The sequence below is a fragment of the Lissotriton helveticus genome, chromosome 6, assembly GCF_964261635.1.
Source record: "Lissotriton helveticus chromosome 6, aLisHel1.1, whole genome shotgun sequence".
Lineage (NCBI taxonomy): Eukaryota > Metazoa > Chordata > Amphibia > Caudata > Salamandridae > Lissotriton > Lissotriton helveticus.
In genome coordinates this window covers 1,933,313,328-1,933,329,287 of record NC_136067.1, presented here as the reverse complement: position 1 = coordinate 1,933,329,287, position 15,960 = coordinate 1,933,313,328, and the positions used below count along the sequence as shown (strand labels likewise).

Genomic DNA, 15,960 nt, shown 5'->3' with positions numbered 1-15,960 from the left:
AGATCCTTACCAAAGCTGATGTGTGCTTTATGTCACATGGAACACTGTTTGGAAACAAGCTTTACAGTGGCCAGAACTACAAGCCTGGTGGCACAGGTCCTAGAGTTGAAGTGGGAGCCCTGTGTTAATTTTGATAGGTCACGTCTAGCAGAAGACTGCCCTGCCACCATACTGCTCCTCCCAGCACTCTACTGCCACCTGCAAGAATTTCTTATGGTATTGGAGTAACCTTTGTGCACTGTTGTCATTATGGACGAGGAGCTTCCTCTGTTGTATATCAAAGTGTATCACGGAAACAGAATGAAATAAATTGGCAAAAGTCAGTATGAACAAGGCTTGAACAAAGCATGACCGGAAGGTGAGGAAAAAGAGCTGACTCAAGTGGCACGGTGAAAGCAAAGTGAATACTCCACCCAACATAACCTTCTACATTTCCAGTGTCAAACCAATTGCCACCACATACACTAATGTACAACTGTCTTCCAAACTGCCTCAAGAACTGCTTTCCCTTATACAATATGATGAGCTTCCCGCATGTGCAATTAGCCTTTCCAGTTAACCTTGGAATAGTGACTTTGCTTTCCTCTTACATTTCTAATATCAATGACTTTATTGTTTCGAAGCTTTTAACCGTGGAGCTCTTCCACATCTATTACGAGCGCCTGTACATCTCTCACCCCTCTTCCTTCAAATCCCCTCCACAACCCCTCCTCTTTGTTGCTAGGTAACAACATTAATGGAACTCCTTTTTATGCTGGTCTCTCAATGATATTTAATTTCAGCCCCATCAACATCAACCACCCCTCCTCCGTGTTATACATGGGGAATGGAACAATATTCACCTGCATATAACTTTGTTTCCTTGGTTGGGAGATGAATGGGGAAACACAGATTAACCTTTTCTCCTACAGATATTAGGGATGTCTATTTTTGTACAATGCATGCACCTAATCCTAGACATTTATTTGCTTATTTTAAAGTCCTAGTTTTTCTATCTATGTAAATCTGAATAACTCAATCACAGACAGAAACATTGCAAAGGCTAATTTGGCACACAAAAGTCACTATTTGAGACATTGGCCTTCATTGAAGGCTTATTTTATAGGTAACCTCTATACCTGATATTTACATTTCTATATGAACCAATGCTAATTGATTGACCTTTTTTGAAATGTAACACTTTACTGTCACTCTAAGAAATTCCAGGGCATGGCAGGCCCGTAGATTTACGATGTTACCTCAATTGTTTGCACTCTGAGGTGTTATTTCAATCTTGTTCCCAAATCAAAAGGGGATAGCATAGACAGATGGGTTTCTTTCTAGTAGGCAAGTACCATTTGCGATCCATGGGTGATCATCTGGTAAGTGGTATGTATATCAGTAACAGGGTAACATTCACTTTGCATCTAGACTGCAGAAGGACTCTTTTCTGTCCCCCCATGCCCCCCCATGAAAAAGTGCCTGAGGCATTGCAAAACATTCTACATGCCAACAACTTTTTTTGTTATGCTACATCTGCTAACAAACGTAAACTACTACAGATAAACAATGATTTTACACTAGCTAAGCATACTACTCCCTACCATTCCTGCTCTGTGTGGATAATTGTAATCCCTAGTCATTTCTAGGATTGAACAAGGTCTAAATAGGGCAACCTCAACTGAATGAAACATTTTCATTACCTTTTTATTTAATAGAGACTTCAGTCCCTTAAAAAATACCAAAGGGAAGGCTTCGCATATAAGGAGTCTGAAATTATCCTCCTTTGTTCAATTTAATCAATATAAATTATGAACACCAATCAAAATCAGGAATTTTCGACAGAATACATTAGGTGAAGGAAGGGTGTGAGAGAATGATCGTGTGTGTACACATGATAGAGCGTGTCTGAAATGCTGACAGATGAAAACACACTCAATATCGGCAATTGATAATGAAAACGTCATGTGAAGATTTACCTCTCGATGATATGGATTCCTACGATGTACGGCTGCATCTCTGGACTTGGAGGGCAGCATAGCCGACACTTGGTGTGGGCACTTAGCGCTGTCCCATCACTCAGGGTGAATCTATACGAAGGGCTGGAAGCAGTGCCTCGAGTCATCACTGATTAAAAGAGAAGGAATGCAACAGTTATAATGGGCACACGGTTTTTGCAACCTACACCATACAGCAGCAGAGACCGCTCAGACCTCCTGCTAAATGAATAAATGTGCATCTAGAGATCCGATGCAAGCATTAACAACTTAGTTATAATACTTACCAGGCTTACTCTGCAAACAAGCAAGTATTCATGACAGATTTAAAGGGAAAAGACTAATCAGTAAAGTTGACAGTTTAGTGATGGCACAATTTTGGTTTGGTGTTGGATCTCTCTCTTTGGAGCTCTAGGCCTACCCCCCGCCTGGCTGATGAATGGTGATACTCCAAACCTGGTCCCCGGAGGCTTGATTCTGGTCCAGGGTGGACCTAGCCTGGCAGTTCGGGCTAGACTGTTCCCATGGGAAGCAGGTTGAAGGCTGACTTGCATACGGCTGGGTCCAAATTTGAATGGAACGGTGATCAAAAAAACAATGGATATAGGCCCAGACATCTGTACTTGGGGTGAAAGTTTGACAATGTTCAGCATTCCGTCCATCATCTTTTTGTGTTGCTATAGTCAACCTAAATGGGAAGGGTATGCCCAGAGGAGGATAAGCTTCACGCACATCGGTAACTGGCAAGGACCCAGCCGAATGTGGATCATATCGCCCAATCTCGCTTCTCAATAATGATTACAAGATTTTTACTTCAATTATGGCTGCGAGATTGGGAAGCGAGATTGGTTCGATCATCCACCCTGATCAAAAGGGGTTTATCAGAGGTCGGCAATTGGCTGATTTAACCTATGATTTGGTGGGAGCCTCGGATATTGCCTCAACCTTCGGCCTACCCCTGGCTATCATGACCCTCGACGCCACTAAAGCGTTCGATAGGGTAAATTGGGCATACTTAAATTTAATAATGACCAAATTTCACTTGGGACCCAAATTTTGTAGGACTATAGGCTTACTATATAGCAACCCCAGAGCATCTCTACTAATAAACGGTACACGAACAGTTCCTTTTAAAATCAGCCGAGGAACAAGACAGGGTTGCCCCCTGTCCCCCCTTCTCTTTAATTTATATGTAGAACCGTTTGCACAATCCATTAGGGAGGATACCAACATCCCACATTTTAATTTTTCGGGCTGGGAAAAGAAGATTGGCCTCTATGCCGATGACATTCTCATATACACAACTGATCCTACATTGGCATTTCCCATCATTATAAAGAAAGCGGAAAATTTTGGGAAATTCTCTGGTTACGAAATCAACGCAGGAAAAACCGAAATTATGGTCTGGAACATTCACAATTCTCAACTTCCGACAAAATCCTCAATGAGGTACCTTGGCATCACAATAACTAAAGATCTGGATCACTTGGCTCAAAACAACTTAGCCCGTATTTCCCGAGAATCCCAAATTCTTATGAAAGCCTGGTCTTTTCTCCAGCTCAACATTTATGGGAGAACTAGCCTGATAAAAATGAGTATTCTCCCGAAATTCACTTTTATTTTTAATTCCATTCCATTAATTTTTGACACCAAGCAGCTTGCAAAATGCCAGCAAAACATTAACTCATTCATTTGGGGATATAAATCCAGCAGATTAGCTTGGAAAAAGCTGAGAAGGAGAAGAGAAAAAGGGGGGCTCGCTTTGCCAGACCTAGAATATTATGCCTGGGCATTTCATCTGACCCACTCTAGGATGTTACTTAAGCTCCCCTGGGAAAATGCAAATGGGCTTATGTACAAGGCAATGTTATTGGGTTCGGACCTTCCAGTGAATGGTTTTCTCTTCAAGTTCGGCCACCAGAAGTTTTTAAAAAAAATTAGACTAAAGACACTATTGAGTAGCTTAAAAGAATGGTTCCAAATAAAATCTAAGATCGGGATAGGACACTTATCCGAACACGCCCCAATTTGGGACCTACCTGGACTAGCACCACAGGAAGCCAACACAGTCAAAAGAATCCTGCTGGACGCAGGGATCACAAAGTGGGGGGATCTGCTGATGGAAGGAACAATCTTGGGCTGGGATATCTTCAAGCTTAAAGTAACATCACCACTCTCCTGGATAGTATATCTACAAATAGGAAGTTGGATTCGAACTCAAATTAAGAAGAAAGGAATGATGGGACAGGAAAGCCCTCTCGAGAATATCCTAGTGGATAGACCGGCGGGGAAAAAAGAAGTTGCGCTCTTCTATTGGCATATTATAGAGGATGGAGAGCGAGACTTTAACCTCCCGGAAAAACTTTGGGGTGCTGAGGGAGAACCAGATAGGGGAGATATTTGGGAGGAATCTTTTATCCTCCTCTATAAAATCGTCAAGCCAGCATGGCTGAGGCGCAATCATTTCTTCACACTTCATAGAGCATATTACTCTCCTAAACGGTTGTCGAAATTCCAAACAGGGAAGTGCTGTAGTAAATGTTCCTTACCGGCAGCGTCAGACCTGCATATGTTCTGTGACTGTCCGAGTATTGCCACCTTTTGGCATGAAGTTAGAACAACACTCGAATCTATTCTTAGTGTCACTATCCCGTGGTCATGGTCTTTGGTCATCTTCGGATTAAATCATAACATCAAGGGATCAGAGAGAGATTTTCTGTTTTATGCCATGTTACTGGCTAGAAGAGAGATCTGTAAAAACTGGATTAACATAAATCCCCCAACGCATGCAGAGTGGCTGTCTTCATTATACGCAACCTCAAAGATGGACTTAATGAGAACATGCAGCCCTCGATCTCTTACATTTTGGCATCTTTTGATCGATTGGAGGAGGGATAGTTAGCCTACCCGGGGTTTTTTTTTTTTTTTGTTTTTTTTTTCCCCCGGGTCCGATGATTAGGCCTAAAATCTCTCTGTCCAAAAGGGTGGTATCGTACAGCAACAGGACATCTGGCCGAACTGGTCTGAAGGGAGTACGTCTATTCAAGCTCTGCTGGAAGCATGGGGGCCGGCTCTCTGGGCACCTGGGGCTCAGCATTGGGCTCCTTGGTGCTATGGGGGGGACGGTCCTCGTGTCTGAGAGGCTAAGAGCATAGTTGGATCGACTTTATGGCTAATGAGGACAAAAAAAAAAAAAAAAAAAAAAAGCTTCACGCACATCGGCGAGAGGCCTTCCGGAAGTTTCTTTCGTCTTTCCAAATCACAGGTCGCAATATGGAAAGACTGTGTTTTTAGTGTCGCCATCAGATATTTACTAGACAGCGACATCAGTGCCTTTGAAGCATCGTCACTTCCATCAATAAATGGATTGTTATGCCCTTAAATCATGAATCCATAGATATGAAAGATAAAAGGATTTGCTGTGCAGCAATAACACGCACAATAGCAAGAAAAGAGTCAGCAGCTGAATTTACTCTCAGGAATTTCGTTACATTTCAATTTTAGACATTATTAGTGAGAAAAAAATGTTATGGATGGACAACTAGTTTTGATTAGTACATGAGATCAGTATATCGCCTTATTCCGAGCAGCTGTGCGGTATGCCACTGGTATAATCACCCTGAGGAAGGTTCAACCCCGAAACGCGTTGGTGATAACTGTTGCCAGAAACCAGTGTTCTAGCCCCTTTTTTTTCATCATTTGTATGGATACTGCTTCTCTCCTCTTCTTTTGCATTAATGTGGTAAATGTTTCACTTCTGTTTTGTATTTAATAAGCAGGTAACAGAACCGTTTTTTTCTAGTGGTCATATTCTCATATAGGACAAATTCATTATTGAATAGGAGACCAGTTTTTATACATTGATACTTGTTTGTGCTTTTGAATATACCCAGTTTTTTATATATTGTTATGATTATCAATTGTTAATCATGTGAAAAAATCTTTTTGATAAAAGTAAAATATAATAATAAAATAAACAAAAGATCCTTTTGATAATAAATGTGTGTTTTATGATTACTTGAATATATAATTGTGATACAACTGCAGCACATAGATATAAGCAGCACCTCTGCCCAGTGCTAGTTCTCTTTTTCCCAATATGCCCAGATGTGGGTCCTGTGCTCACCATGCCACTGGAGTCAAACCTGCCTGGTTGATATGGGGTGATACCCCGAAAACGGTCCTTGTTTCTAGTCAAGTGTGGACCTGGGCTGGCAGTTCAGTCTAGACTGTTCCGATGGGGAGCAGGTTCCAAACTGATTTGCATATGGCTGGGTTCAAATGGGGTGAGCAAAGAAACGATGTATTTAGGTCCAGGTCTCTGTACTGGGGTAAATGTTTGACATTGTTCAGCATTCGTCCATCAGTTGTTTTTTTGCATCTACAAAAGCTGAGGCACTCTCTTGCTGTCAAGGGGCTAGCAAAACACACATGTATAAGGTATCAGACACAGGCAGGAGAACCATAAACCTGCAGCCAAAGGAGGATGGTAGCTTACCTGTAATCCTATTTCTCCATCAGAATCTCAAGTGAATAGTCTGTCCCACTTGCGACGGACTATTCAGTGCTTATAAATATTACTTCTCATTGTATGAGAAAAGAGGCGCCAACACTTCTAGCTGTTCGAATGAACTGTTGCTTATGGAGAGAGACCACTCAAAACATTTCTGCCATGCAAGACAGCTTGATCACAACAAAGAAACATTTCTTTCTTGGTTATATGCTTGTGACCTCTTACATAATCATAAACATAGAAGTTGCAAATTTATACAAAATGTATTTCATCATGCTAACACATTTATACTGTAAATCATACGTCAGTGAATATAAATAATTATGCAAAAACCCTTCAAAGTATTTCATTTGTTCGTATTCACATTGTTAAATTTAAATTACAACGCTAGAATGCTAACCTGTATCACATTGTCAAAGATACTTATCTTTTATGCAATGGGCAAAAACGTTTTAAAACCAATGCCTTGGGTAGATACACCACTCCAATTATAATATTTAGAAAGTTGGAAAACATACACAAGGTGACTAAGTATACACAGGAGGTCACCTCTGAGTAGAGTCACTATCCCTGAACATTTTTTAGAGTACTCAAAGACTATATAAATAAACTTTCCAAAGTGGGTCTAATAGCACACTCAAGCATTCTGTGTCATCAAAAACACAAGTTACCCAATTATCAAGATATCCCACTAATGGGAATTAATGCATGATCATTAAAAAGGGTTATATGCATCTATTTACTTTAAACTATCCAGTGTTTCTATATCGAAAACTTGAAACAAACATGATAAAAGTGTGCAGATCTTCCTCCATATTTAACCCTTTTGGGTTTTTACTGTCTAGCTCACGTATGTACCTTGATTCCAGCTGGTGCAGCATTTTCTCGCTGTTGCCACCTCTGGGGTTTTTGAGAACATTGTCAACCACAAAAAACTGGAGCAACTTTACCTCTCCCTTATGTGCCATATTGAAATGGCATGCAACCGGATGTGTTTTATCAAAGTTATTCTAGCACATACGTGTTGCAGAATGCACTTGTTTAGTTGATGTATAGTGCTTCCTACATATACCAGGTGACATGGGTAGATAAGTATGTAAACTGCAAAGTCAGTTTTACAGTTGAAAGCACCCCTGATTTTAACTATTTTTTTATTGTAACGGTGCAGTGTATTCAGATGTATTTATGCCATATTGACATGCTTTTCACTTTGTACATCTCCTGAATACCTTAGTCTTGGTTAACCAATTGGTTTTATCAATACATTCAGAGTTAGGGTGGATATGTGCATCTCTTATGAATTTCCTTTTTCTGTAGGTGATCGACAGTCTTTTTGAAACCTTCTCAGCAATTATGGGGATCACTTTTTACCAAGTGGCAATGTTTCAACATTATCCCGCTAACTTTTTGCCATTGTGCACTGCAGATGGTTATACATCTCTTTTCATTTAGAGGTCTGTTTTTTTCTACCCATCTTTCTACTCCCAAAAATAAGCTCCTACCTGTTCCCTGTCTGTGCACTCATTTTTGCTGTTTACGGCATAAATTCAGAGTATCCCTTTTGTTTGAATCTAATGTCTAACTCACTTTGTGCTTTGAGGATTTCTTCTGTCTCATTACATTTTCTCTTGATTATAAGGTATTTTCCATATGGAATATTTTTTTCAAACTGGTGAGGTGAAAGCTGGGGGCATGAAGGACAATATTTCACACTGTGGGCTTATGGATAATCTTACTATGTAGCCGTATTATCTTTGACATATACGGTCAAGTCTATGAAGTTAATCTGTTTCCCTTATAGTACTTGTTAGACTTGTATTAAGATCATTCTTGTTCAATTGCTTAACAAAACTCTCAGCACTTTCAACTGTTCCGCTCCAAATAATAAACAAATAATTGACAAAACAAAGCCATAATATAAACTTTTTTGATCAATCTTTTTCAAATGTTTGATAGAACACATGCCCCTCACACAAGGCCATATGCAAATTAGCATAGCTGGGGGTGAAGCATGTGCCCATTGCAGTTCCAATAACCTGTTGGAAAATCTCTTGGTTAAACATAAAGAAATTGTTGGTATGACACCAATCTGTCATCTCCAGCGACATTTGGTTTTGTTTAAATAGACACATTAGGCGTGCCCCCCAAAAATATTCAATGGCATTCAGCCAATCCTTGTGATGGATACTCGTATACAACAACGTTACATCTAATGTCATAAAGACATACTCATTGTCCCATGTGAGGTCATAGATTTGTCTGTAGTGCTCTGCTGATCACCTAACTGGTGGACCAAACTCTCTGCACCCCCTGTAAGTGTCTTGCTCTGTCATCGTCTTGTTCAGAGACTGGAAAACAGCCTGAGTCAGTAGTAACGCAAAATTTAGGGTTGAGCTTAGGGTTACATATGAGCTTAGGGAAATATTATAGTTTAGAGTTAGGGTTAAGGGAAGCACACTTACTCTTGTACTTATATCACAATGTTCTGATATTCTCAGTAGCTCTATTGTCAGTAGCGGTTTCTATGTAGTTGAGTTTATGTAGGGACATGCAACCCAATACAGGTTCACCGATACTGGCACCTCTGGAGCGTAGCGTTGTCTCTATACCCAACTTTGACAAAGCTGATATAGGGGTGCTTAGACATTTCAATCCAACAGTAAAAGTAACAGGTTTAATCTCTTCTGAAGATTGCAAAGGCCAGCAACTCCTTCACTATGCCCACATTCCTATAGTGGCTGGACTCTCAAGGTGATCACAAAGCCCAAGATATTGGCGTACAAACCACTGGATTATCAGCTCTGCATTTCAGGCAACCTTGATTATGATGGCATAGACCAAAGAAGAAATTCTATCTATATGAAATGCCATCATTTATGGGCACAGACTGAGATATAGGACACCTATAGTCATGCCAGTTCAATTGGGCATTGATCATTTTAACAATCTGTTGATGATGTGTTTGCACCTGATTAGAACCTAGAATCATCCACCCACCAGTAGAACAGACAGTGTATCCTACCTAATATATTTGGGTTTTCATAGCTAATATATTTGGGTTTTCATTAATGTCATGCACGTCTATATCGCTGTACTGATGAGATCACTGATTTTAGAGCCCTGAAAAATAAAGCTGCTGACAAAAGCTAAGCGTGTTTTACCTTCTTGGAACAGTTGCTTGGCATAGGATGGGTCTCTGCCTTGGGCCTGGAAAAAAGCATATATACACTTCCGGACTAAATCTTCCCAGCCGGTGCTTCCCGAGGCTCTCAGAGAGCTGGTGTCAATGGAGATGATTTTGCCTACGATGAAAAGGGAAATTGCAGTTAGGGGATTGCAGTTATCATAATTTTATTGGCTTAAGAGATCATGTGATCTCTTCTATAACCTGTGGTAATACTGCGTCATTTCCAATGTTTGCTGTTTATTTCTCACACTTATTATTGCAATCTGGCACTTTCTTCGGATAATATGCCATTCAAGAGAAGCCAGTGAGCAACAGAAAATGTTTGGTTTGATCAAAAAATTGAGGAAATCCCTGGTTAGTTTGACTCAGCTTCAAGCGCAATGGGCTGAATCATGTGACAAGTAGCTGGAAGTATCCAGCCAATATGTGGATGTCCAGTACCGAAGAAGGGTACAAGGGGAGTAGTGCTTGCAGGAGATTCCATCGGTCAGGTCCAAATGTGCATTCAGCACCCTGTGACCTCTAAAAATACACTGGACCTAGTGACAACACTTTGATATCAAACATACACTAGAACTAGGGAGTATCCTGCAATCTCATACACTGGAACTAGGGAGAACCTTGCGATTTCGAACAAACACTGGAACTTGGGAGAACCCTGCGATCTCAAACACACACTGGAACTTGGGAGAACCCTGCGATCTCAATCACACACTGGAACTTGGGAGAACCCTGTGATCTCAAACATACACTGGAACTTGGGAGAACTCTGTGATCGCAAACATACACTGGAACTTGGGAGAACCCTGTGATCTCAAACATACACTGGAACTTGGGAGAACTCTGTGATCTCAAACATACACTGGAACTTGGGAGAACCCTGCGATCTCAAACATACACTGGAACTTGGGAGAACTCTGTGATCTCAAACATACACTGGAACTTGGGAGAACCCTGTGATTTCAAACATACACTGGAACTTGGGAGAACCCTGCGATCTCAAACATACACTGGAACTTGGGAGAACTCTGTGATCTCAAACATACACTGGAACTTGGGAGAACCCTGCGATTTCAAACACACACTGGAACTTGGGAGAACCCTGCGATTTCAAACATACACTGCAACTTGGGAGAACCCTGCGATCTCAAACACACACTGGAACTTGGGAGAACCCTGCAATCTCAAACACACACAAACTGGGGAGAACTCTGTGATCTCAAACATACACTGGAACTTGGGAGAACCCTGTGATCTCAAACATACACTGGAACTTGGGAGAACTCTGCGATCTCAAACATACACTGGACCTTGGGAGAACTCTGTGATCTCAAACATACACTGGAACTTGGGAGAACCCTGTGATCTCAAACATACACTGGAACTTGGGAGAACCCTGTGATCTCAAACATACACTGCAACTTGGGAGAACCCTGCAATCTCAAACATACACTGGAACTTGGGAGAACCCTGTGATTTCAAACATACACTGGAACTTGGGAGAACCCTGCGATCTCAAACACACACTGGAACTTGGGAGAACACTGCGATCTCAAACATACACTGCAACTTGGGAGAACCCTGCGATCTCAAACATACACTGGAACTTGGGAGAACCCTGCGATTTCAAACATACACTGGAACTTGGGAGAACCCTGCGATCTCAAACATACACTGGAACTTGGGAGAACTCTGTGATCTCAAACATACACTGGAACTTGGGAGAACCCTGCGATTTCAAACACATACTGGAACTTGGGAGAACCCTGCGATCTCAAACACACACAAACTGGGGAGCACCCTAAGATCTCAAACATACATGAACTGGGGAACACCCTATGATCTCAAACATACATGAACTGGGGAGCCCCTTGAGTTCTCAAGCAATACTCTGGAACTGGGTAGCACCTTGTGATTTCAAACCTCACTCTGAAACTGGGGAGCCCCCTGTGATCTCAAACATACACGAACTGGGCTGCACTCTGTGATCTCAAGCAATACTCTGAAACTGTGGAGCCCCCTGTGATCTCAAACATACACGAACTGGGCTGCACTCTGTGATCTCAAGCAATACTCTGAAACTGTGGAGCCCCCTGTGATCTCAAACATACACGAACTGGGCTGCACTCTGTGATCTCAAGCAATACTCTGAAACTGTGGAGCCCCCTGTGATCTCAAACATACATCGGAACGAAGGAGTACCATGTGATCTCAAACACACACCGGAACTGGGGAGCATCCTGTAGTATGCACATTTTAACCACAAGTCAAATCAATGCAGAGTAGAATTGGGATTTTTATTCCAATCAGCAGTGGCATCGAGGAAAAGTGAACGTAGGCAATCAGTAGACTTCCCTGGAAAGTCTTAGGCTAACAATAAGATCTCTCTAAAGCACTAAGCAGCAGACAGAGGGTGATATTCTGCTCCTTCTCCAATCCCTTAAATCAGGTTCTCCCTCTGACCCCTGTCCTTGCGGATGTGGCCAGCATCGTTTGCCGGGATGTTACCCAGATAGTGAACCGTTCACTCTCTTTGGCGGAAGTCCCTGGGAAATGGAAACAGGCTATGCTCCTGCCACTTTTGAAAAAACCTGGCCTTGATGCTACTGCCCCAGGCAATTATCGCCCCATTTCTCTGTTGCCCGCATTGGCGAAAATATGTGAGAAGGTTGTCTTCCGCCAACTGGAAAGGTTTGTGGAGACCTCAAATGCTCTGCACCCAGCCCAGTCTGGCTTTAGGGCGGCCTATAATACAGAGACAGCGCTGGTGGAGATGACGGAGTCTATTCGGGAGTGTCTGGATGGAGGCGGCAGAGCGGTCCTGATTTTATTGGATCTCTCTGCCGCCTTCGACACTGTTCCGCATGCTCTCCTCATTTCCAGGCTGGCCGCAATTGGTATTGGTGGCAGTGTCCTGGCCTGGGTGTCCTCATTTCTTTCTGGTAGGACGCAACAGGTCTGGATGCCACCTTTTTCATCTGAGCCTAGACCACTTCTCACTGGGGTACCACAGGGATCTACTCTTAGCCCCCTACTGTTCAACATATATATCACCCCCTTGGTTTTTTTGGCTGAACAGTATGGGGCTAAGATTATAGGGTATGCTGATGACACGCAGCTACTCTTCACCTGGCCAGATGATCACTTAGACACGGCAAGAGTTCAGCTTTGTCTGTCTTCAGTTTTTCGCTGGCTAACTGCGGCTCAGCTAAAATGTAATGAGGACAAATCAGAGGTCCTCTTCTATGGCTCCTTCCCTCCCAGTTTCCGAAGTTCGCTATGGCCCCCGAATACCCCTTGTCCCAAGGAGATGGGAGACCCGGCGAAGAATCTTGGGATCTGGTTTGGGGAGGATCTGAAATTTGAGGACCACATAAAGAAAGTCTCTGGGACATGTTTTGCCACTCTGAGAATGCTCAGAAAATTTTTCCCACTGCTCTCTAGAGAGGCTAAGGAGGCGGTTGCCCGAGCACTTATCTTAGCAAGGCTGGATTATGCGAATGCCCTGTTTAGCGGCATTCCTGCCTACTTAGTTAATCGGCTATTAATCATCCAGAATGCCGCTGTTCGCCTTCTGTTTAATGTCCCAAGATGGAAGAGTGTCCGCTCTCATATGTCCAGCCTTCATTGGCTCCCAGTACCGCAACGCATCCTTTTTAAAACTTTGGTGCTTGCTTTTAAAGCCACTCATGACCATGGTCCGGTCTATCTGAAGAAGAGATTTACTCTCTATGTACCTACAAGAGCTCTTAGGTCATCCACGCTGTTCAAAATGACCCTTCCTAGGTATAGGCGTGCAAGGATGGGTGGCCAGTCTATTTCTGTAGTGGCGGCCCGAGCCTTGAATGCTATCCCTTTGCATCTGCGTTCCTGTCAGGGTGTTACCCAGTTCAAGAAAAATTTAAAAACCCATCTGTTCAGGAGTGTGACATAAGCTGACCCCCGCTGCTCTCTTTCCGCTTTCTCCATCGCGCCAGGATACTCCCCAGTAACAGAGCGCGCTACAAAACAATTTATACATACATACATACATACACACAGCATACTAACAAGATCTCCTACCTAAAACTGTAGTGTTTACACCACTACCACTTCAACGTGCATATAAGGCAATACTTCAGAGCTGATTCTGACTTTAGAGTCCTGGGGGCAATTTTAAGGCATGTTCCTCCTTCACACCCTAGAAGGAATTCTGAGAAGCAGAGTTATAGCCTCATTTTTCATACAAGTGAAGGAGAAGTCTAGGCTAAAGTTAATCTTGTGATGTGCATTTTACTCATTTGTTATTTCTCTCGTCTGTTGCTTTTACCTGTGAATCATTAAAAGTAGGTGGTATCAAACAGGGGGAATAGGGGGGGACGATTTTTGAGTGGGGTCCAATGCACTCGTCCTAGGAAGATGCAACAAAAAGTATTGTACAGAGTTCCCCAATGGGAGCTAAAAGATTAGCTCAGCCTATCTTCTCTCTCGCTCATTAAAAGGTGGGGGTTAAGTGCACAGTGTAGACCCTTTTCAGAATGTAAGGATACCTCACACAGGCTAACGGCAGGACAACTACTGTTATCCCAGCCGATGACCGTCCAGCGTCATCATCGGTACCCTGCTCCTACGACAGGCTGGCGGTGCAATGCCCGTCGGGCAGCAAGGGAAGCTGCACTTTGGCGGAGATCTTCTATTCCGAGCCAACGGGTGTGTGGGTGTGAGGGGCCTATGAAAGGTGCAATAGTGAGCGTGGTAGTGTGTCTTAAAAAAAGTTAGTAGAGTCCTAATAGAGATTTTATTGGTCAGGCTCACTACTTTATTAAAAAAGATGAAGGGGTATTAAGGAGTGGTGAACAATGAGACCAAACCTTTATTCAACCCTTGTTGTGAAAACGGTCAACATGTTTCTCGCCCTAAGGGCGATTCATCAGGACCTTTGTGCTCATATAATTGCTAGTATCCTCCGGATTAAGAGGACACTGGTATACGACCTGTGTAGTGTCGTTCGGAAATGGTTCCTTGCGAGGGACCTCCTGGAAAAATGAAGAGAAGAAAGCAAACAACAATGATGTCACAAGTAAGTATGGACCAGAGTACATCATATTTGTGCCTATATCCGGGGTGTCAGAGAATACGTGCCCCGTGGGTAGTGTTCTGTCTAGGTAGTGACAGGGTCGGGTAGTGCTGTGAGTGAGAGTGGTATAAAAATTGCAATGCGCGTGAGTGGAGCGCACTGCATAGTGCTGCCATGCTGGATCGCTGTAGCATGCATCTAAGTGGAGGCGCCATTTTCCCGCCCGTGCATTGTACAGGATGGTGGTGGCACATCCTTGTTTTGTCGAGCGGGGGGTGGCGCCAATATTAAAATATTATTCATACACTTATAGGCTAAGATTTGAGCCATAAATGGTGAGAAGCCGCACAGTAAAAACCATTAAAGGTGATTTGACACTCTGTTACAAGGTTAGTTCAACGCTAGCGGGAAGGTCGTGTATCCCGGCGAGGAAATATGTAAATAAATAAGTCGACACGCCATGCTCGACGAGTGCGCATAAGACAGCGCCAGTCTGCGAGTCCCTGTTCCACTTACCCGTTGGGATTCCTCTTTAAAGCCTCACGGGCTGTCCAGGTGGGGCCAGCAGCGAGTGAGGAATTCCTACGGGGAAAGTAGCGCATTTAGCGGGAACGTAAGGGAGAACTTACCAGCCGATAACCCAATTGCGAGAGTGGGCTTGCTGTGTGTGTAAACAAGTAACAAGCTGTATATCAGGGCTCAGATCCACACCTTACCTCAGAGGTCGCTGGTGGCGGACATCTCTGCACCTACCCCTCCCACTGGAACTCAGATAACTGGACAGCCGGCACGGTGGTGAGGCAAAGTCCGGTCTAGATAAGGGAGAATGGAGCGCGCGCAGAGGGGTGTGTCCCTCTAGTTGCTGGGTTGCGGCACGCTGGAAAGGAAAGCAAGGAGGGGTTAGCTGACGATAGCGCGGCCCGAGCCATACTAAACTGGGGCCATCTTGGAATGGGTTTAGGAGTCTAGCAGGGCATGTTTAAGGCACCTGGAAGAGGGCAACTAGCCCAGATTGTTAATAGCTGTCAGGCCAGTATCGCCCTGGAATGCGGGAGTAAAAGGCAAGGAGGGATTAGCTTGAGGATAGCGTGGCCCGAGCCATACTAAGCTGTGGCCATCTTGGAATGGGTTTGGAAGTCTAGTAAGGCCTCTTTTAAGGGAATTAGAAGTGGACAACTGGTCCAGCTAAATAATAGCTATCTGGCGGGTATCGCCCAGGTGTGCAGGA

The 15,960-nt window shown here is 43.3% G+C and overlaps 1 protein-coding gene across 6 annotated transcripts in view; it reads right to left on the bottom strand.

Annotated features, from left to right (window-relative positions):
• Positions 1 to 15,960, bottom strand: part of NCOA1 (nuclear receptor coactivator 1) — a 986,743-nt gene that overhangs the window by 189,185 nt on the left and 781,598 nt on the right. For all 6 annotated transcript variants that reach the window (XM_078649914.1, XM_078649919.1, XM_078649916.1 and 3 more), the window contains 2 exons: positions 9,651 to 9,791; positions 1,959 to 2,106 (listed from right to left, as the gene is read on the bottom strand). In XM_078649914.1, coding sequence (XP_078506040.1) covers positions 1,959 to 2,106; positions 9,651 to 9,791 — 289 coding nt within the window. The remainder of the gene's footprint in view (positions 1 to 1,958; positions 2,107 to 9,650; positions 9,792 to 15,960) is intronic.